This window comes from Stenella coeruleoalba, assembly GCF_951394435.1.
Source record: "Stenella coeruleoalba genome assembly, chromosome: 2".
Taxonomy (NCBI): Eukaryota; Metazoa; Chordata; class Mammalia; order Artiodactyla; family Delphinidae; genus Stenella; species Stenella coeruleoalba.
Window position 1 is genome coordinate 148,779,520 of NC_137147.1, and position 24,095 is coordinate 148,803,614.

The following is a 24,095-nucleotide window of genomic DNA, read 5'->3' on the forward strand; positions in this document are numbered from 1 at the left end:
TAGAAAGGGGTTAGTAAAAATTCTGTAGTCTTGAATCTGAATTGGAAACACCAGTATGAATGTGTGTATGTGCATGTGTATATATATGTATACTCTCTACTCACTGAAAAGGCCTAGAAATAATGACCACTTCTTGGAGAAGTGGCTGATTCCAGATCTGGAACAGGAACTGTACCAGAGAAGCATAGAACATCTTGACACACCAGATAGCAAGGATGCTATCAAAGAGTTCTAGAATTTATCAAAAGGACTTAGGCGTAAACTTGAAAAGGTTCCCATCAGCAAAGATTGGAAAAGTTGAGCCTCAGCGAAGATAAGAATTGTAATGGATTGAACTCTATCAAATATGTTTAAATCCATGAATGCAAAACAACTTTAAAAAAACTAATTTACCATCTTCCGAATTTGTTCATTATCTTTAAACCTGGTTAAATAAAAGAAAAAAAATTCAAGAATTTATCCTTCTCACCAATATGAACTACACCACAGGGTAGATAATATATGAGATGAGTGTCTCCCTATAAGTTTAATCCAGTTAATACATGAAAATAAAGCGATAGAATTAGACTATCACCACTCTGCAACCCCCAGTGAATTAATGGATCTAGGCATAGAGGAACAATGGCTGCTAACATGAAAAAAAAAAGAAAGAGTAAAAACTAGACATTATGTGCCTCTTAATGAAAGAACACAATGTCACATGTAACTTTGCCAAAGAGATTCAACTTGGATCTGGTCCAGTTTCTGGATCCAGCAATTTGCAGAAAACACAGAGGACAGAAACAAACTGAACTGCACTGTGAGGATGAGGTTAGCAATACCCAGATTTTGCGAAACTGCAGGTTGAATGACCCAGGTTCTTTAAAAGATAAATTATAAGGAAAAGAAAGGCATTAAGGGAGAATTTGTAGATTAAAAGAGACCTAAAGTACATATCAAATTTTAAAAATGAGCAAGATTACATGGTACTATCTAGGAACACACACTCAAGTCACAAAATCAAAAGCAAACACAAGGAAGAGATTACTTGTAAAAGTCAAGACACAGAGAGGGACAGGTTGTCATCAGGATGGGCACCTGGAGGGGCTTTTAGGGTAGCTACAAAGGTTCTCTATCTTGATCTGGGTAATGGTTTAAGAAGTGTTCTGCACTTTGTGTGGTTTTGTGTTCTGTATCTGTGTGGGTTTTTGTAAATTTGTAAAAAATAAATGTTTAACGTGTTCATTTCAATGAGTAAGTGTAAGAATGCCTGCATGAATGAAGAGATGAGAAGTCTAACAAGCTATGAGGCCCTAAGAATAGCTTTCATTTCTTTGAGCTTTGGTTCGCAGATTTGTGAAATGAACTGCTTAAACAATAAACTTGAGGCCCTTCCAGTTGTCACGCTAATAGCTAATGCTTCTAATAGCAGACATCTCTTGATTACTTACCAAGTGCTAACTGCCTTACATATGTTGTCACTGAATCTTCATAAGAGCCAAGGCTTAGAGAGTATGTAACTTGCCCAAAGACACACTGCTGGTAATTGGCTTGAATTCAGGGCCACCAGATCCCCAAACTTACCTTGCTATGCTGAGATGCTGTGATAGTGGTAGTTGTTTCTGAAATAAGGTATTCTTCCTAGCTATCAAAGTGAAATGGTTAAGAGATCAGATTCTAGAGATTGATCTTGTGAGTTCAAATCCCATCTTCACCACTTAGCAATTGCATGACTTCGGGCAAATAATTTATACTTGCTATGCCTCAGTTTCTTTGTCTGTAAAATGGAGGTAATTATGGTATCTACCTCAGAGGGATGTTGTGATGATTAAGTAAAGTGCTTAGCATAATGCCTGGCACATCGTAAGCTTTAACTGTTTACTGTTTTCATTAAATAATCCATTCTTATTAACTGGGCTCACATGTAATTGCTGTTAAGTATGTCAAATTAGACCAGGGCTAAACTTTTCACTTTAAAAAATATCTAATAATTTTATTCTTTACCCAGGTTCACAGATACAAAGTTTTGAAGTAAGTTTTGTATTAGACAGGGTGACTTTAATAGCAACAAGATACTACTTTTGGTTCCACTAGCTGTTTCTCTATGGAAAAAATATTCAACTGGACAGATAAATGCATAAATTGTCCTTTTGCCCCTCTGTTTAATTTTGAACCTTGTATTTTGTAATGCTACTTGGATAGTAAATATTAGCATGATTTACTTAGGCTTTGGTCCATTTTGCCCAGCACCTAGATAAGACTTCTGATTGCTTTAGGAATTTTTCAAAATTTTTTTAATTTTTAAATTTAAATTTTTAAACATTTTATTGAAGTATTGTTGATTTACAATGTTGTGTTAATTTCTTCTATACAGCAAAGTGACTCAGTTATACATATATATATATATATATATTCTTTTTCATATTCTTTTTCCATTATGGTTTGTCATAGGATATTGAATATAGTCCCCTGTGCTATACAGTAGGACCTTGTTGTTTATCCATCCTATATATACTAGTTTGCTTCTGCTAATCCCAAACTCCCAATCCTTCCCTCCCCTGCCCCCCTCCCCCTTTGGAAAGAACAAGTCTGTTCTCTATATCTGGGAGTCTGTTTTTGTTCTGTAGATATGTTGATTTATATCATATTTTAGATTCCACATATAAGTGATATCATATGGTATTTGTCTTTCTCTTTCTGACTTACTTAGTATGATAATATCTAGGTCCATCCATGTTGCTGCAAATGGCATTATTTCATTCTTTTTGATGGCTGAGTAATATGCCATTGTATATACATATCACATTGAGATTATTAAAAAATGGAATCTACTGATTTATTAACTGTGGACCACTAATAAGTAAAAAGCAAATGAAACCAGTTTTCTAATTAGAAGAAGCAAATACAAAGCATTTAATTAGCAACACACAAAAAATTGTTCAACTACTAATCAAGAACCTAATTTTATTAGCTTCTGCTTTATACTGAATATAAAAGACCTGTCTCCTTGCTGCTGCCACTGCTGTCAATGTATACATTTCATGGGGACTCCGCTTCTCTGAGCTAGAGTAGAACTGTCCCCACCAAGCGATTACAACTCTTTTGACCAATTTTAGACTGTCAAACCTTTGAATGACCAGAGAGTTCACTGCTGTTTTACATGAGGAAAGTCAGAGTTTGGCCCCTGCTTTAATCCAGTACTATATAAACTATGATCAGGAGAAATTCTTCTACAATAACTAATATTTGAACATCACCCTTTACAAGTTTCTAGTGCTGAATCAGATTTATTTTTTAATGTTTATATCCCATTGATGATCCAATCAGCATCTTACCAGGAGTTCATTTTTCTTATCTTCATATTACTTTTGCCCAGCATAAAGCCAGGCTTTTAGGCCTATAAATGTTGAATGAATAAATGAATGAGTGAATGAATGAATGAATGATGTTTGTAAGTACATTTGAGGAGTTAACAGGAAGAGAAGAAATGAAAATTATTGTGGGTACTCACTTTTCATTGTTTCTCATTGCTTCATGCCTGTTTCTGTGGAAATTCCACTCAATCTTAAAGGTGCAGGGAACTTCTAAGTTTCTCAGAAGGATAAATTACTAGACTAAAAAGGGCACTTTGATGGAAATCCATAAAATACTTATTCAGCAGCAAGAGCTGTAGGTGAGGGTATATTAGGGATCAGCTTGAGAAACATAAGATAGTCTACCTCCTGCTACAAGGAAACATTGGGAGGGGTAGGTGTCAGCACTTTTTCTTAACTTACCCTCCAAACAGAGGCCCTGGCCTGGTTAACTCCTGGCTGCCCTAGCAAAGCTTTCTTCTGCAGTGCATCAGGCACCGGGTCTCTTCCTCTCTTCCCCAGGCTGCTGTATATTTAGAGTAATAAATAGAAACTATGAACATTTAAAATTCTTTATTCTTCCTTTATCTGGGCCTTGAACATTTGCTTGGAGATCCTATACCAATCTCTGCCCAACATATCTCATCTTAATTGTTTGGACCAATATAGGCATCTTTAAAAATAAGTAAATAGAAAGCAATCAAAATAAAATCATCAGGCATATGAAAAGATTTTGCTTTTAAAAAAATTAAAAACACTTTGTGTAATAGGAGCACATTTTTCTTATGAAAAAATTTCCTTCTTATTTTTAAAAAGATAATTTTGGATAATTTTTTTTTAAGCATCATGCTTAATCACCAGTTCAGTTCTGCTTAAGACAGAATTTTTTTTCTCAGTATTTTAGAGCATATTTTTCACTGTAATGGAACATTTCCCCCACCTTATGCCACCGTAATAATGGGGATTCTAGTCTTTTTAGAAATTCAGATAAATTGTCTCACCAAAGCTCCAGCACTTTTCACAGACTCATTTACTTATGCTTGGCTTTCATAGATAATGTTTTCTCCTATGTCTGACCTCTCCTTTCTGATGGTGACTGAAAAGCCCATCTTGTGAGTAGGCAGGTCCTTATTATAGGATTTCAGGGGTATCTAAAAGTCTTTCTATCTCAAATATATAGTTTGCCTGCTCAGTGATGCCAAAATTCTTTTAAACAAAAAGGGAAAAACATCTTCCCACGGTTGTAATTAAGATTGTGGGAGAATATAACACTGACAAGTCACAGTCACTACAGATTTGTTGGAGGAGGAGGTTTAAACAAAAGCCTGAGGAGTGGGGGTGAAGAAGAAGGATTATCAGGGGAAAGGAAAGGTACAGACATCCACTCAATACTGCCCTGGTCCTTAGGAGAAGGAGAAGTGAATCACCAGGTGTGGCTGAGAAGGAGAAATGGCTACCTGACTGGACCATCTGTGTTTCCATTTCCTATTTTTCCTTCATTTGCTGCTTTCTATCAAAAAAAAAAAAAAAAAAATCAGGTTTGGGCCTGGAAACCATGTTGTGGAAATTGACCATATTTTGGGATTTGTGCAAAAAAAAAGAAATTCTAGGAAAAAAATGTTCTGAACCTCAGACTTTTGTAATTCAACGTGATATATACATTGGCTTGGCCAAAAAATTCATTCAGTTTTTGTTGGTTTTTCTTTTAATTAACTTTTATTGGAGTATGGTTGCTTTACAATGTTGTGTTAGTCTCCACTGCACAACAAAGTGAATCAGCCATACACATACAGATATCCCCTCCCTTTTGGACTTCCCTCCCATCTAGGTTACCACAGTGCATTAGGTAGAGTTCCCTGTGCTATACAGTATGTTCCCATCAGTTGTGTATTTTATACGTAGTATCAATAATGTATATGTGTCAATCCCCATCTCCCAATTCCTCCCACCCCACCCCTTTCCCCTTGGTATCCATACATTTGTTCTCTACGTCTGTGTCTATTTCTGCTTTGCAAATAAGATCATCTATACCATTTTTCTAGTTTCCACATATATGCATTATCGTAAGATATTTCCTTTTCTCTTTCTGACTTATTTCACTCCGTATGACACTCTCTAGGTCCGTCCATGTCTCTACAAATGACCCAATTTCATTCCCTTTTATGGCTGAGTAATATTATAGTGTATATATGTAGCACATCTTCTTTATCCATTCCTCTGCTGACAGACATTTAGATTGCTTCCATGTCCTTGCTATTGTAAATAGTGAAGCTATGAACATTAGGGTGCCTGTGTTTTTTTTGAATTATGATTTTCTCTGGGTATATGCCCAGTAGTGGGATTTTTGGGTCATATGGTAGTTCTATTTTCAGTTTTTTAAGGAACGTCTGTACTGTTTTCCATAGTGACTGTATCAATTTACATTCCCACCAACAGTGCAAAAGGATTCCCTTTTCTCCACACTCTCTCCAGCATTTATTATTTGTAGATTTTTTGATGATGGCCATTCTGACTGGTGTTAGGTGATACTTCATTGTAGTTTTGATTTGCATTTCTCTAATAATTAGTGATGTTGAGCAGCTTTTCATGTGCGTCTTGGCCATCCATTATGTCTTCTTTGGAGAAATGCCTATTTAGGTCTTCTGCCCATTTTTTTTTATTGCATTGTTTATTTTTTGATACTGAGCCACATGAGCTCTTTGTAAATTTTGGAGACTAATCCCTTGTCGATTGCATCATTTGAAAATATTTTCTCCCATTCTGTGGGTTGTCTTTTTGTTTTCTTTATTGTTTCCTTTGCTGTGCAAAAGCTTTTGAGTTTAATTAGGTCTCATTTGTTTATTTTTGTTTTTATTTCCATTGGGCTAGGAAGTGGGTCACAAAAGATCTTGCTGCAATTTATGTCAAAAAGTGTTCTGCCTACGTTTTCCTCTAAGAGTTTTATAGTGTCTGGCCTTACATTCAGGTCTTTAATCCATTTTGAGTTTATTTTTGTGCATGGTGTTAGGGAGTGTTCTAATTTCATTCTTTTACATGTAGCTGTCTAGTTTTCCCAGCACCATTTATTGTAGAGACTGTCTTTTCTCCATTGTATATTTTTGTCTATACATTGTATATTTTCTCTGTCTTTTCTCCATTGTATATACATTGTATATTTTCTCTGTCTTTTCTCCATTGTATATTTTTGTCTATACATTGTATACAATATACATTGTATATTTTGTCTATACATTGTATATTTTTGTATATACTTTGTCTATATTATGGTCATAGATTAGGTGACCATAGGTACATGGGTTTATCTCTGGAACTTCTATCCTTTAACATTGATCTCTATTTCTGTTTTTGTGCCAGTACCATATTGTCTTGATTACGGTAGCTTTGTAGTATAGTCTGAAGTCAGGGAGCCTGATTCATCCAGCTCCATTTTTCTTTCTCAAGATTGCTTTGACTATTCAGGGTCTTCTGTGTTTCCATACAAACTTTAAGATTTTTTGCTCTAGTTCTGTGAAAAATGTCAATGGTAATTTGATAGGGATTGCATTGAATCTGTAGATTGCTTTGGGCAGTATAGTCATTTTCATAGTATTGATTCTTCCAATCCAAGAACATGGTATGTCTCTCCATCTGTTTGTGGCATCTTTGATTTCTTTCATCAGTGTCTTGTACTTTTCTGAGTACAGGTCTTTTAACTCCTTAGATAGGTTTATTCCGAGGTATTTTATTCTTTTTGTTGCAATGGTGAATGGGATTGTTTCCTTAATTTCTCTTTCTGATCTTTCGTTATTAGTGTATAGGAATGCAAGAGATTTTGGTGCATTAATTTTGTATCCTGCAAATTTACCAGATTCATTGATTAGCTCTAGTAGTTTTCTGGTGGCATCTTTAGTATTCTCTATGTAGAGTGTCATGTCATCTGCAAACTGTGACAGTTTTGCTTCTTCTTTTCCAATTTGTATTCCTTTTAGTTCTTTTTCTTTTCTGACTGCTGTAGCTAGGACTTCCAAAACTATGTTGAATAATAGTGGCGAGAATGGATATCCTTGTCTTGTTCCTGATCTTAGAGGAAATACTTTCAGTTTTTCACCATTGAGAATGATGTCTGCTGTAGGTCTGTCATATATGGCCTTTATTATTTTGAGGTAGGTTCACTCTCTGCCCACTTATGATAATTTTTATCATAAATGGATGTTGAATTTTGTCAAAAGTGTGTTCTGCATCTGTTGAGATGATCATATAGTTTATATTCTTCAGCTTGTTAATATGGTGTATCACATTGATTGATTTGCGTATATTGAAGAATCCTTGCATTCCCAGGATAAATCCCACTTGATCCTGGTGTATGATCTTTTTAATGTGTTGTTGGATTCAGTTTGCTAGTGTTTTGTTGAGGATTTTTGCATCTATAGTTCATATCACTATATTGGCCTGTAATTCTTTTTGTGTGTGGTATCCTTGTCTGGGTTTGGTATCAGGGTGATGGTGGCCTCATAGAATGTGTTTGGGAGTGTGCCTTCCTCTGCACTTTTAGAATAGTTTCAGAAGGATAGGTGTTAACTGTTCTCTAAATGTTTGATAGAATTCACCTCTGACGCCTTCTGATCTTGCACTTTTGTTTGTTGGAAGATTTTTAATTACAGTTTCAACTTTATTACTTGTGATTGATCTGTTTATATTGTCTAATACTTCCTGGATCAGTCTTGGAAAGTTGTACCTTTCCAAGAATTTGTCCATTTCTTCCACGTTGTCTATTTTATTGGCATATAGCTGCTTGTAGTAGTCTCTTATGATCTCTTGTATTTCTGTGGTGTCCATTGTAACTTCTCCTTTATCATTTGTAATTTTATTGATTTGAGCTCTCTCCCTCTTTTTCTTGATGAGTAAGGCTAAAGGTTTATCAATTTTGTTTATCTTCTTGAAGAACCAGCTTTTAGTTTTATTGATCTTTGCTATTGTTTTCTTTGTTTCTATTTCATTTACTTCTGTCCTGATCTTTATGATTTCTTTCCTTCTATTAACTTTAGGTTTTGTTGTTGTTGTTGTTGTTCTTCTTCTTCTTTCTCTAGCTCCTTTAGGTGTAAGGTTAGATTGTTTATTGGGGATTGTTCTTGAGGTAGGATTGTATTGCTATAAACTTCCCTTTTAGAACTGCTCTTGCTGCATCCCATAGATTTTGGGTCGTCCTGTTTTCATTGTCATTTATTTCTATGGGTTTTTTGTTTTTGGTTTGTTTGGGTTTTTTTTGCGGTACGTGGGCCTCTCACTGCTGTGGCCTCTCCCGCTGCAGAGCACAGGCTCTGTACGCACAGGCCCAGTGGCCACGGCTCACAGGCCCAGCTGCTCCGCGGCATGTGGGATCCTCCCGGACTGGGGCACAAACCTGCATCCCCTGCATCGGCAGGCGGACTCGCAGCCACTGTGCCACCAGAGAAGCCCTGTTTCTATTTATTTATTTTTATTTCCTCTTTGATTTCTCTGGGCTACTTAGTAGCATATTGTTTAGCCTCCGTGTGTTTGTGTTTTTTTTTTTTTTTTTTTTGCTGTAATTGATTCCTAATCTCATAGTGTCAGAAGAGTTCCTTGATATGATTTCAATTTTCTTGAATTTATTGAGGCTTGATTTGTGACCCAAGATGTGATCTATCCTGGAGAATGTTCCGTATGCACTTGAGAAGCAAGTGTATTCTGCTGCTTTAGGGTGGAATGTCCTATAAATACCAATTAAGTCTATCTGGTCTAATGTGTCATTTAAGGCTTGTGTTTCCTTATTAATTTTCTGTCTGGAAGATCTGTCCATTGGTTTAAGTGGAGTGTTAAAGTCCCCCACTATTATAGTGTTACTGTCGATTTCCTCCTTTATAGCTGTTAGCATTTGCTTTATGTATTGAGGTACTCCTGTGCTGGGTTCATGAATATTTACAATTGTTATATCTTCTTCCTGGATTGATCCTTTGATCATTATGTAGTGTCCTTCCTTGTCTCTTGTAACAGTCTTTATTTTAAAGTCTATTTGATCTGATATGAGTATTGCTATTCCAGCTTTCTTTTGATTTCCATTTTCATGGAATATCTATTTCCATCCCCTCACTTTCAGTCTGTATGTGTCCCTAGGTCTGAAGTGGGTCTCTTGTAGACAAAATATATACAGGTTTTGTTTTTGTATCCATTCTGCCAGCTTGTATCTTTTGTTTGGAGCATTTAATCCATAGTACCATTTCCTTAACTGTTCTGGGTTTGTTATTGTAGGTCTTTTCCTTCTCTTGTGTTTCCTGCCTAGAGAAGTTCCTTTAGCATTTGTCATAAAGCTGGTTTGGTGGTGCTGAATTCTGTTAGCATTTGCTTGTCTGTAAAGCTTTTGATTTCGCTATCGAATCTGAATGAGATCCTTGCTGGGTAGAATAATCTTGGTTGTAGGTTTTTCCCTTCCATCATTTTAAATGTATCCTGCCACTCCCTTCTGGCATGCAGAATTTCTGTTGAAAAATCAAGTGATAACCTTATGGAGATTCCCTTGTATGTTATTTGTTGCTTTTCTCTTGCTGCTTTTAATATTTTTTCTTTGTATTTAATTTTAGTTAGTGTGATTAATTTGTGTCTCTGTGTGTTTCTACTTGGGTTTATCCGGTATGGGATTCTCTGTGCTTCCTGGACTTGATTGACTATTTCCTTTTCCATTTTAGGGAAGTTTTTGACTATAATCTCTTCAAATATTTTCTCAGACTCTTTGCCTTTCTCTTCTTCTGAGACCCCTATAATTTGAATGTTGGTGCATTTAATGTTGTCCCAGAGGTCTCTGAAACTGTGCTCAATTCTTTTCATTCTTTTTTCTTTATTCTGCTCCATGGCAGTTATTTCCACTGTTCTGTCTTCCAGCTCAATTATCCGTTCTTCTGCCTCAGTTATTCTGCTATTGATTTCTTCTAGTATATTTTTAATTTCAGTTATTGTGTTGTTCATCATTGTTTGTTTGTTCTTTAGTTCTTCTAGGTCCTTGTTAAATGTTTCTTGTATAGTCTCCGTTCTATTTCCAATATTTTGGATCATCTTTATTATTATTACTCTGAATTCTTTTTCAGGTAGATTGCCTATTTCCTCTTCATTTATTTGGTCTTGTGGGTTTTTACCTTGCTCCTTCATCTGTAACATAGTTCTCTGTCTTCTCATTTTGTTTAACTTACTGTATTTGGGGTCTCCTTTCTGCAGGCTGCCATGTCATAGTTCCTCTTGCTTCTGGTGTCTGCCCCCAGTGGGTCAGGTTGGTCCAATGGCTGTGTAACCTTCCTGATGGGGGGGACTAGTGCCTGCATTCTGGTGGATAGAGCTGGATCTTGTTCTTCTGATGGGCCGGCCCACATCAGTTGGTGTGTTTTGGGATGTCTGTGAGCTTAGTATGACTTCAGGCAGCTTGTCTGCTAATGGGTGGGGCTGGGTTACTCTTGCTAGTTGTTTGGCATGAGGTGTCCAGCACTGGAGCTTGCTGGCTGTTGGGTGGAACTGGGTCTTTGTGTTGAGACGGAGACCTCTGGGAGAGCTCTTGCTGATTAATATTCCCTGGGGCCGGGAGTTCTCTGCTGGTCCAGCACCCGGGGCTTTGCTCTCCCACCTCAGAGGCTCAGGCCTGACCCCTGGTTAGAGAACCAAGACCCCGCAAGCTGCATGGCATGGAATTTTTTTAAAAAAGGAAAACAAACAGACAAACAAAACTCCCAAGACAAATGGTAGCAGCAAAATCAAACAGAGAAAAACCCACAAAGAAACACACACACACACACACACACACAAAGAGAGAAAACAAAAGAGAAGAGAGCAACCAAACAAATAAATGAATCCAAAAACAGAACAAACAATAAAAACTAAACTAACAAAAACAAAAAACAAATCAAAAGCAGAAAGCAAACTACAAAAAAAGGCAAAGAAAGCATAAAACACACACACAAAAGTGATACAAAAAAAGATAAAAACAAAACAAAAGAAAGAAGAAAAAAGGAAAAAACATGAAACAGCAAGAAAGTAATGTAAAAATAGAAAATTTAGTTAAAAAAGCGATAGAAACAAAGCAAAACAAAAGAAAAAACAAAAATAAGGAAAAAACACAATATCACAAAACAGTAAAGTAAAAATAGAAAAAGAATAAAATAAAAAATATATTAAAAATAAAAGCATAAAAAACAAATAAAAATAACAAAAGACTAATTTAAAAAGAACAACAATGGAACAAAATGAAACAAAAAAATTATAGTAATAATAATATTTTCCTGGGGCCTCAGGTGTCAGTGTCCTTGCCCCCACAGTGAGTCACAGCCAATCCCCACCTCCCCAGGAAGTCCTCCAATACCTCTAGGTAGGTCTCTGGACTTGATGTTGGCACTGTGGGGCCAGCTCAGACTCTGACCTGGCCCAAGTTCCCTCATGTACTTTCCCCCAATGTCTACAGTTGTTAAGGCTAGACCAGCCTCAATTGTGGGAACACTCATTGACTATTCAGATACTCCACAGATGCAGGGTTTACCAAGCCAACTGCCAGGAGTTAATCCTCTGCTCCTGCAGCTGCACAGAGAGATTTCCGTTCCTCTTCTTTTGTCACAGCGCCCCTGGGGCTCAGCTTTGGTTTTGACCCCACCTCTGCATGTGGGCCACCCTCAGGCATCTGTTCCCCACCCAGGAGAGAGGGGGCAAAAGCAGTGACTGATTAGGGCTCACTTGCTCTCTCAGGCCAGGGAGAGGGATGGATGTGGCAGCCACAAATGTGATGTGCAGGGAGTGCCTGAGGTGGCAGAGCTCAGCAGGAAGTTGCAACAGCCTGAGGTGCGCCATGCAATCTCCCGGCGTAGTTGGGCCCAGATCGCGGGACCCTCGGCAGTGGCGGGCTGCGCAGACTCACAGGAATGTGTGGGCAGTTACCTGCACTTGTTCACAGGACCCTTGGTGGTAGTGGCGGCAGTGGTAGTGGTCTGCGCCCGCCTCTGGATCTCATGTAAGCAGTGCCTGGTTGCCTGTGAACACACGGAGAAAGAAGCTCTTATAGTGGGCCTGCCCCTCTCCTTGTGCACCCCCCAACAATGGTCCCTTGTCTCTCTGGTGAGCCCAGGCTTCTTCCTGGACTCCCTCAGCTGTGACACACTAGCCCCCTCAGGCTGTCTTCAAGCAGCCAAACCCAGTCCTCTCCCTGGGGTCTGACCTCCAAAGCCCAAGCCTCAGCACCCAACCCCCACCTGCCCCGGCAGGCGAGCAGACAAGTGTCTCAGGCTGGGAAGTGCCAGTCAGCACCGACCCTCTGTGCAGGACTCTCTGCTTTGCTGTACGCACACCTGTTGCTGCGCTCTCCTCTGAGGCTCCAAATCTACCCCCATCCCTGCAAGTGTGGGGGCTTCCTAGTGGAAAACTCACCCTTTTTTTCTTGATGAGTTCTGGCTAAAGGTTTATCAATTTTGTTTATCCTTTCAAAGAACCAGCTTTTAGTTTCATTGATCTTTTCTACTGTTTTCTTTGTTTTCTATTTCACTTATTTCTGCTCTGATCTTTATGTTCTTTCCTTCTACTAACTTTGGGCTTTGTTTGTTCTTCTTTCTGTAGTTGCTTTAGGTGTAAGGTTAGGTTGTTTGAGATTTTCCTTGTTTCCTGAGGTAAGCTTGTATCACTATAAATGTCCCTCTTAGAACTGCTTTTGCCGCATCCCATAGGTTTTGGATTGTTGTGCTTTCATTTTCATTTGTCCCTACGTATTTTTTGATTTCCTCTTTGATTTCTTCAGTGATCCATTGGTTGCTTAGTATCATATTGTTTAGCCTCCATGTGTTTGCAGTTTTTACAGTTTTTTTCTTGTAGTTGATTTCTAATCTCATAGCATTGTGGTCAGAAAAGATGCTTGATATGATTTCAGTTTTTAAAAATTTACTGAGGCTAGCTTTGTGGCCCAGCTTGTGATCATTCCTGGAGAATGTTCCTTGTGCACTTGAGAAGAATTTATATTCTGCTGCTTTTGGATGGAATGCTCTATAAATATCAGTTAAGTCTATCTGGTCTAATCTGTCATTTAAAGCCTGTGTTTCCTTATTGATCTTCTGTCTGGATGATCTTTCCATTGATGAAAGTGGGGTGTAAAAGACCCCAATATTATTGTGTTACTGTCTATTTCTCCTTTTATGACTGTTAGTATTTGCCTTATATATTGAGGTGCTCCTAGTTTGGGTGCATATAAATTTACAGTTATTATATCTTCTTTCCTTGGTCGTTATGTAGTGTCCTTCTTTGTCTCTTGTAACAGTTTTTATTTCAAATTCTATTTTACTTGATATAAGTATTGCTACTCCAGCTTTCTTTTGATTTCCATTTGCATGGAGTACCTTTTTCCATCCCCTCATTTTCTGTCTGTATGTGTCCCTAGATCTGAAGTGGGTCTCTTGTAGACAGCATACATATGGGTCTTGCTTGTGTATCCATTCACCCAATCTATGTCTTTTGGCTGGAGCATTTAATCCATTTACATTTAAGGTAATTATCAATATGTATGTTCCTATTGCCACTTTCTTAATTGTTTTGTATTTGTTTTTGTAGGTCTTTTTTCTTCCCTACCTCTTTTGTTCTCTTCTCTTGTGATTTGATGACTAACTTTAGTGTTGTGTTTGGATTCCTTTTTCTTTTTGTGTGTGTGAGTATTTACTGTAGATTTTAGGTTTGCAGTTACCATGAGGTTTTGATGTAGCAGTCTGTATATACACAAGGTTGTTTTAAGTTGCTGGTGTCTTAATTTCAAATGCATTTACAGTATCCTCCATTTGTGCTCTCCTCTTCTCACAGTTGCTTGTTTTGGTATCATATTTGTGTGCAGATGATTTTCTACCTTTACTTTATGTTTGCCTTTACCTGTGAGCTTTTCTGTTCATAATTTCCTTGTTTCTAGTAGTGGCCTTTTCTTTTCTGCTTAGAGAAGTTCCTTTAGCATTTGGTGCAAAGCTGGTCTGGTGGTGCTAAATTTCCTTAGCTTATTTTTGTCTGTAAAGCTTTTGATTTTGCTGTTGAATCTGAATGAGAGCCTTGCTGGGTAGAGTATTCTTCACTGTAGGTTCTTCCCTTTCATCACTTTAAATATATCATGCCACTACCTTCTGGCCTATAGAGTTTCTTCTGAGAAATCAGCTGATAACCTTATGAGAATTCCCTTGTATATTATTTTTTGCTTTTTCCTTGTTGCTTTTAATATTTTTTCTTTGTCTTTAATTTTTGTCAGTTTGATTACTATATGTCTTGGCATGTTCCTCCTTGGCTTTATTATATCTGGAACTCTCTGTGCTTCCTGGACTAGGGTGACTCTTTCCTTTCCCATGTTAGGGAAGTTTTCAGCCATTATCTCTTCAAATATTTTCTCAGGTCTTTTCTCTCTCTTCTTCTTCTGGGACCCCTATAATGTGAATGTTGGTGCATTTAATGTTGTCCTAGAGGTTTCTTAGACTGTCTTCATTTCTATTTGTTCTTTTTTCTTTATTCTGTTCCATGGCAGTGATTTCTACCATTTTGTCTTCCAGCTGACTTATCCATTCTTCTGCCTCAGTTACTCTTCTATTGATTCCTTCTAGTGTATTTTTTCATTTCAGTTGTTTTATTGTTCATCTCTGTTTGTTTGTTCTTTAGTTCTTCCAGGTCTTTGTTAAACGTTTCTTGCATCTTCTTGATCTGTGTCTCCATTCTTTTTCCGAGATCTTAGATCATCTTCACTGTCATTACTATGAATTCTTTTTCTGGTAGATTGCCTATCTCCACTTCACTTAGTTGTTCTTCTGGGATTTTATCTTGTTCCTTCATCTGGGACATATTCCTCTGCCATCTCATTTTGTCTAAATTTCTATGATTGTGGTTTCTGTTCTGCAGGCTGCAGGATTGTAGTTCTTCTAGCTTCTGCTCTCTGGTGGATGAGTCTGTCTCAGAGGCTTGTGCAGGCTTCCTGGTGGGAGAGTTCCTGCCCAGTGGTAGGTGGAGTGGGTCTTGTCCCTCTGGTGGGCAGGGCCACACTCAGGATGACTTTAAGTAGCCTGTCTGCTGATGGGTGGAGCTGTGTTCTTGCCCTATTGTTTGTTTGGCTTGAGGCATCCCAGCACTGAAGCCTACAGGCTGTTGGGTGGGTTTAGGTCTTGGTGGCGGGGGTGGGGGGGGGCAGGGAATGGCAACCTCTGGGAGAGCTCACACTACTGAGTATTCACCAGAACTGCTGCTGCCAGTGTCTTTGTCCCTGCAGTGAGCCACAGCCATGCCCCACCTACACAGGAGACCCTCCAGTACTAACAGGTAGATCTGGCCCAGTCTCTTATGAGGTCATTGCTTTCTTCCCTAGGTCCTAGTGTGAATGGGACTTTGTGTGCGCCCTCCAGGGTGGAGTTTCTGTTTCCCCTAGTCCTGTGGAATTCCTGTGATCAAACTCCACTGGCCTTCACAGCCATATTCCCTGGGGGTTCCTTCTCCTGTTGCCAGACCCCAAGGCTGGGAAGCCTGATGTGGGCCTCAGGACTTTCACTACTGTGGGAAAACTAATGTGGTATAAATATTTTCCATTTTGTGGGTTGCCCACCTGGTGTGTATGGGATTTGATTTTATCACAGTTATGCCCCTCCTACCATCTTGTTGTGGCTGCTTCTTTGTCTTTGGGTGTAGGGTATCTTTTTGGTAACTTGCAGCATTTTTTTTTGGTCGATGGTTGTTCAGCAATTAGTTATGATTTTAGTGTTTTTGTAAGAAGGAAGGAGTGAGTTCACATCCTTCTACTCTGCCATCCTGCTGGCCAATCTCCTCCCTTTTCTTTCTGTTCAGGTCCTCTATTGACTTCCTGGAAAAGGCCAAGTATAGCTATTTTTAAGTTTTAACTTTATTTTCAAGTTTATCAAAAACTTTTGAAGTTAACCCACAGAAAATGTTCTGATCAACATTAGCATTTTTCAGCAGATCCACTTTCTGGGTCCCACAGGGTTCTGTGTTGCAAATATGCACAGCAGCCCCTGGCAGGTTGATGACTGGTTGTACATGGGGCCCTCAGAGATGGCTTTCGTCTCATGTATTTTCGTTTAGAACTCGGCAATCCAACTGAAAGCCCAAGAGGATTTTATAAGCTACCATATTTAAACCACATGTCTATATATGTCTCCTATTACCTGGGACAATATCCTTGGAAATTGTTGGGATTTACATAACTCTAGTGGGGGGACCACAGCTCCTACCCAGTAGACATGTAAATATAATCTAAATAATCACATTAAGGGCTGAATTGTGTCCCCCACATATTAAAGTTTTAAACCTAACCCACCTCCCTCAGAATGTAGCCAATATTTGGAGATAAGGCCTTTAAATGAGGTTATTAAGTTAAAACTGACACCTTGATCTTGAACTTCTAGCATCCAAAAGTGTGAGAAAAGTAAATTTCTGTGTGTAAGTTCCTCAGTCTGTGATATTTTGCTGTGGCAACTCTAGCAAACTAATACAAGACAGCACTTATTTTGATAAGTTATCGTTATGATCAAAGAGAGAAAGGGATTTTTCAAGTACCAGACAATGGGAACCCTTAAATCTTGGTTGGAAAATTAGGGAAAAAAAGCAGCTATACACACATCCCCACATACATATACACATAAATGTGTATTGTTAAACTGCCATACTGATTTCATAATTATTTATCGATTGCCTTTAGGTTCCTGGAATTGTGGTAATAAGAATAACAATAGTGATAAAAATAATGGCTAATGCTTACATAGCATTTAGCATGTTTCAGGTAATGTTTTAAGTACTTTGTCTATATTAACTCATTTAATCCTAACAACAAACTCACAAGATAGACACTGTTATTATCTGTATTTCAAAGGTGAAGGAACTAAGGCCCAGGGAGGAAGAATAATTGATCAGGATCACAGAACTCACAAGAGGCCGATTTAGGATCTGAATCGAAATAGCTTGCTCCAGAATCTGAGATTTTTAAGCACCATGACTGCCTGCCGGATTCTGACAATGTGATAGAGAATGATGGAGATGCTAGGGAAGATGTTCATACAAGGCTAGTGAAAACTTCTACATATGGAAAGGCTTAGCAGTTAAGATTGGAGCATCCACCCACCCTTGTGAGTATCATCTGTCAGTTTGTCACTGTGTGGATAAAAAAAAGTTATATGGCTATAACCAACAAATGCAGTTTGCCTTCAGTTACTGCTGTTGTAAAGATACGGCGTGAGTCCTCCATACTTTCTGGCCCACAGTGAAAAGAATTCTGAATTTGAGCATCAGAATACCTAGCTTCAAGGTCCCACTTTATCACTGTGAGCTATTTAACCTTCAGCATGTCAAATCAGAAAAGTTTTCCTAACTAAAATAGAGGTAAAATACTACTTTGTGGATTTATGTGAGGATTGAGTAAGACAATGAATATAAAAGATCCTGATAGAAACAAATTGCTCAATAAAGTAATTCTGAAAAAGCTGAGTCAAAAATCTTACCAAGGTGAATAAAAATCCATGACAGTACATGTAAGATATTATTGCCAACTCCTCCTAGATAGATCTAGAGATGAGCCTAATATTTAGTAGGAAGAATGAAGCAGAGATGAAGTGAAGGAAGAATTTTAATTCACTTTATTTTTAGCTTACATTGCTTTCCTAAATATCTCTTAGACTTTTACATTCTACTATATATGCTAGACAGTGGATAACAGGGAGTCTTGCTCTAAGTGGTGAATGATATTATGTATTTAACACTATACAATCAAACCATCTGTATTAATAAACATGTTGTTACTCCTTCAGTATTTACAATCATCTTTGGTGGCAAAATAGTATGAAATAGTATAAGTCATATAAATCTCATGATTATTTCACTTACCTATGTTAAAAAGGCCAGGATCTACCTCCCCAACGGTTGAGATCATCTTTTCCTCAAACATCTACTCCCACACCCCCTGTTAAGACCCTAAATACTGATGAGCTAGAGGCAAAAGAAACTCTATGTTATGAGACTGGCACCAGGACCTTCATACTTGGAGAGAAGGCAAGGAGAAGACTCCAGCTAGGAGTGTACTGTTAGCCAGTGGACATCAATAGGGAAGGATGAGGGCACCATGAAAACTGACTCTAAAAGTCCAGGGCCTGGAGATAAGGGAGCAGAGGAAAAGGTTGTGGTAAGGGAGGGTGGGAAAGAATCAGCTCAAGAATTTTGCTGTTCTTACTGGCTCTCACCTTTTGGGTACGTAAAAGTAAAAGAGTTCATAAACCAAACTCAGAGTTTTCCTAAGAAATCACAGATACTCTCCTGCCCTATGGTTCCCACTGGCCTGGACAACTGGCATAGCCTTGTTTTCCCAGCCTCTAAGCCACCCTTCCCCCACCGTCCTATTTCCATATTGACACCAGGGCTATCTTTCTAATTCGAAATTCTTTTGCCACTTCCCTGATGACATACCTTCACTGGTTCCCTGGTGGTGTTTTTTTTGTTTTTTTAAACATCTTCACTGGAGTATAACTGCCCCACAAAGGCGTGTTGGCCCCCGCTCCACAACAAAGTGAATCAGCTATACATATACACACATCCCCACATCTCCTCCCTCCTGCGTCTCCCCACCATCCCACCCCCCCAGGGGGTCACAAAACACCGAGCCAATCTCCCCGCGCCACGCGGCTGCCTCCCACCAGCTATCCACCCCACGTTTGGTAGTGTGCACACATCCATGCCACTTCCAACTCCATCCCAGCCCACCCCTCCCCCTCCCCGCATCCCCAAGTCCATTCCCTAATAGGTCTGCGTCCCCACTCCCTTCCTGCCCCTAGGCTCTTCACGACCATCCCTTTTTAGATTCCACACACACGTGCCAGCATACGGTACCTGTCTTTCCCTCTCTGACCCACCTCACTCTGCACGACAGACTAGGTCCATCCACCTCACCACAAACAACTCAACGTTGCCTCTTTCCATGGCTGAGCAACATTCCATTGCATATATGTGCCACATCCTCTTCATCCATCCGTTGATGGACACTTAGGTTGCTTCCATGTCCTGGCTATTGTAAATAGAGCTGCAGTGAACATTGTGGTACATGACTCTTTTTGAATTATGGTTTTCTTATTCCCTCGTGTTTTTAAGATAGAATGCAATTCCTTGGCATGACTGTATCCGTTATCTACTGCTGCATAAAAAATTACTCCCAAACCTAGTGGCTTAAAACAACAATAATCACTAATTGTCTCTCATGGTTACTGTGGGTATAAATTCAGGCAGAATATAGCAAGAGTGGTCTGTTCTGCAGTATCCAGGGCCCTGCAAAGAGACTCACTGGCTAAAATCATCTGAAGTCCTGTTCATCCCACGTCTGATGGCTGATGCTGGGGCCAGGAGCCAGAACATCTACACCAGGCCTCTCCTTTTGACCTGGCCTTCCTCACAACATGCTGACTTCTAAAGACAAGGGTCCAGAGAGAGAGGGAGAGAGGCAGGAGGAGAAGGGGAGGAGGAGGAAGAAGAAGAAGAAGCACACTGGACAGAAGCCATATTGTCTTTTATGACCCAGCCTTGGGAGTCATGCAGCATCACTCCTGCCATGTCCTATTGGTCAAGAGGTTATAGAGGCAGCCCAGGTTCACAGAGAGGGAACAGAGACCCTGCTTCCAGATGGAGGAAAGCAAGATCCTGTGGAATGGGATATATAATTGTGAGGTCACCTTTGAAAAATACAATCTGCCATATGGCTTAACCTGACCCTTCGTCTCCAGCTTACCTTTCCAGCCTCATTTCCCTCTACTCCTTGCCACTCACCCTACACTTTCCATACTGATCTATTTTGTTTAGTTTTTTTGACGATGACAAACTTTTCCATGCCTCTGAACCCTTGTATATGGTACTCCTTATGCTTGGAATGTCCTTCCTTCTCCCTGTTAACTCCCTAGTGAAAACCTTCTCATGATTCAAGTCCAAGTTCAAGCTGTATCCCTGTAAAGCCTTCTTGTTCCACCCAAAGAAGGTTAACTATTCTCTTCCCTAGGCTTCTATATATGGTATGTACCTCTCTGTCTTACAGTATTATCTGGTTGAATTTTTATCCTCAACAGACTATGAGCAACTCAAAGAAAAGGACCAAGACTTGTTCTTTTCCTTTTGTTGTTCTTTTTTTTTTTTCACATTTCCCTTGTTCTCTCCTGAATGCCAGATATTTAACGCGGTGCTTAACACAAGGTCCTCGCTCATTAAATGTGACTTGAATGGCAGAACAAAACTTTAAGGCAAACTTTAGAAAATTGCCATTTCAAGGGCAAGGTGGCTCCCTTGAACTTCTATTGCAAATATTTTTTTCCATTTCTACTATTGCCTGAAATAGTTTACTTTTTTTTTTCAATAACAAAAGTTTATTCATGGGATCTTAAGAATTCCAATTGGGAAGACACAGATTTGGGAAACCCCAAAGGAGTGTTTGGGGGAAGAGAAAGAATTAGGGGCTTATAAGAGAAAAAGTCACAAAGTTGTTAAAAGTTGCCTAGTGATGAAATAGTTTACTTTTTTAAGCTTTACATTTATGAACGAGAGAGAGAGAGAGAGAGAGAGAGAGAGAGAGAGAGAGAGAGAGAGAGGAGGGGGAGAGAGGAGGGGGAGAGAGAAAGCTGAGTAGAAAGTAGAGAATGCTGTTCGAGGCAAAACACTGTCTCAGTCAAAGTGTGAATGAAGACAACAAAGCCATTTCTATGCATCTAGGGAAGAAAGAGTTTAGAACAAGAACACACTGGCAGGATGAAGGAGTGAGGACACCAACAAGGAGGGCAAGAAAGCAAAAAAGAAAGGCCGTGAACACCACAGCAAATTCTGCTTCACTCACAATTTTGCCGTCAAGCAAATCTTGCTCTTCTTCAGCTGTTTCTGGAGGACTAGAAGCCTGGGGCAAAAGTACTCCATGTTCTGCCTGGTTCCTCAGCAGGAACATAGCCCAGGACTTTTCACCCTCTCTCGCCCTTCCACTGCCCCCTCCAGCCCTGCTGTTGTGCCCACAGGGCTGATGAGGGTGGGGGGGAGGCCCTCCCTGCATGATCACTTACCCCCAGGAGCCCCCAGGTGGCCCTTAATATCTGGCTCTAGCATGAGATTGCGATGAGGTCTGCAGTCCCATTCACAGCTACCTTCCTTTCTGGTCCCTCCATTCTGGTCCTGGCCCTCATTTTCTGGGCTTCTGCAACCAATGTGTCTCTTTGGACTTAAGTTTCTTCATCAGGCCCCCAAACCACCTGAACACGATAATGCTCTGGGGAAGCCCAAGTTTTTAATCACACAGACTCTGGACCCTTCCTTGGGAGACAATCCAGCAAGCCTGGGAGGAAACTAGGAATCTCTTATATTTACAACTGATGAGAAGAGTTTAGAAAAGCCTAGACTAGATGACCGCCAATTCCCTTGTTGGGCTTCAGTAAATGGTCTTCATCTAAATTATCTCTTCTGTAACACATGGTTATACGATTAACCCTCCAAAGTCACAGCTCTGATCAAGGAGTTTGGGCTTCATCCTGTAGGCATCGGGAAGTCACTATGAGAAGAGTACCATGATCAGACTTAAGATGTGGAAAGGCCACTCTATGTAATGTAAAGGGTGTTACAAAAGGAGAAGCAGTAAGGACAAAAGCATTACAATAGTCCAGAAATCCTCTTTTCCAATTAGTGGCTTGGAGCAATCCTGCTTCCCTTATACCACAGGAACTCATCTGGTATCACTTAATTTTAACTGAAATTCTTTGTTATCATGCACAGCTACATATGCTATTCAAGAGATGGGGAGGACTGGGACCAAAGCAGCAGCACTAGAGGTGGAAAGAAGGGGCAGGACAGTGAGATAGAAGATATAGAACTTGGTGAAGAAAGGATTAACACAGAGACCAGTCTGTGCCTTGTAAGGTATTGTAGCCAGTGGAGTGAGAGTGAGAGCTTACCTCTTTTTTAATAGCACCTTCAGGCATCTCACCACTCTTTCTTTTTCATCATCTTGTTTCCTCCTGCAATGGCCCTAGGAATTTCTCCCATTCCTGGGAATCCTTTGATTCATGCATAGACCTTTTGGACCTTTCTCCGCTTTTTCCTGGCTATTTACAATGTTGAATAGCAATAACTTGCATATCACGTTTCTCTAGGGCTTGCTACCACCTAACCCGTATAATATCCCACAGTAAAAAGGCGAGATAGAAAGCTGGTTTATTCTAGCTCCCCATTCTACTAAATCAATTTCTTAGCTTATCATCTAGGCTATGTCCTAAGCCTTGCTTTACAGGCACGTTAGCCTTTTCTTTTCCACGATTTACTTCATTCTTCCTGCCACCATGCTAGTCTAGGTACAGCTCAAATGCCATCCTTCTGATTCCCATGGAGACATAACCACTCTCTCTTCTGATCTCTATAGCTCTGTACACCTGTTAGCGCATAATGCCTCAACTATGCTCCCTGCTGGCCTGAACACAGAGCTCCTTGTTGTGAGACACTGGTTTATGTACTTTTATAGTCCTCAGTTCCTAGGAGTTCTATGCTTATTTTTGTTGGATTATGAAGATGTAATGACCACATTTTACTGAAACCACAACTTGTTTAGCTCAACCGTGCCCTAGTTCTTTATTCCACAGTTGTGAGAATAGCTTTGTAACATAGATTAAAAATTGGAATTGTTTTCCTTTTGTAGTTAAAAAAATAACAATGCAGATCTCCTAATTCGAAGTTTGGCACTTTTCATGAGGATACAGTCACATTAGCATGGACATTTTCTATTGGAGGAAGTAGGGGACATTTCAGTGGCTCAACACAGTGAGTAAGGGAATAATCAGGACTAGAATTTGGGTTTCCTGAATCCGGATCCAGTGCCTTTTCCATATTGAAATAAGGTAACCAAACAGAAAATTATTACAGTATAGAGAAAACTCTAACAACCTCGACTCAACCTGTTAACAGTACATGAAAACCACTTTACAATGAACAGCCAATTAATGTATTGAGTTCAAATTAAAACAGTGTTTCTGGAAATAATTTACATGCCTTTTCCAGAGAAAACTTTAAAAATATGCAGGAGGATTATCATAGCACAATGAACAATAAGAGAGCAGTGCAAACCAACCAAGTGTCTCTGCAAAGTCCCATAGAATCAGAACAGAAAGAAACAGTGATCTCATAAGCCCATAGAGAAAGGCAGCTCCCTGTATCTGGACCCACCCCTAACATTTGTGGGGTCCATATAAAGAAGAGAAATGAAGACCCAACCACTGTACATTTAAATATTTTACAATTTTTAACTAGACTTATAAATCCTTAAATATAAGGTTCTCTTCTTCTTTAACCAATAGACCTTCATGATGGCAAAATTGTTTAAATATGTAAAGTTACACTTTTTATTTGACTGAAAGTCAGCAAAATATCAAGACTGCTGAATTTCATTATTATTGGGTATGTCTTAGTGTTCTGTTGATGTGCCAGCAGTGTTTGGGTAAGTAATACAATAAAGACATACATGACTCATAATTATATATTTATTCCACAAAAATGCACCTTTTGCCTTTATTTCATCAAAATCACTATATTGTTATAACCAAGATTTTCACGTAATTTGGTGATGTTGACAGAAATAATTTAAAAGTTTCTTTTAAAAAAGAATTTGAAGTCTACACATTTGAATATATTTCATCAAAAATGTTAATTAAATGAAAATAGAAACATTAAAGTATTTCTTATATTTTCAAAAAAGTTATTTTTTCTAAAATATTTAAAATTTTTAATTAAAATTAAAAGGCAAAATAG

General features: G+C 39.1%; 1 protein-coding gene across 4 annotated transcripts in view; it reads left to right on the top strand.

The window, feature by feature from the left end:
* Positions 1-24,095, top strand: part of ALDH1A2 (aldehyde dehydrogenase 1 family member A2) — a 332,881-nt gene that overhangs the window by 203,612 nt on the left and 105,174 nt on the right. The window contains exon 1 of one of the 4 annotated variants that reach the window (XM_079912110.1): positions 16,718-17,082. The exons of the other annotated variants lie outside the window; for them this stretch is intronic. Within the exon in view, the coding sequence (XP_079768236.1) occupies positions 17,047-17,082 (36 nt within the window). The 5' untranslated portion in view covers positions 16,718-17,046. Of the gene's footprint in view, positions 1-16,717; positions 17,083-24,095 lie in introns of those variants that run through there. 4 annotated transcript variants of the gene reach the window in all.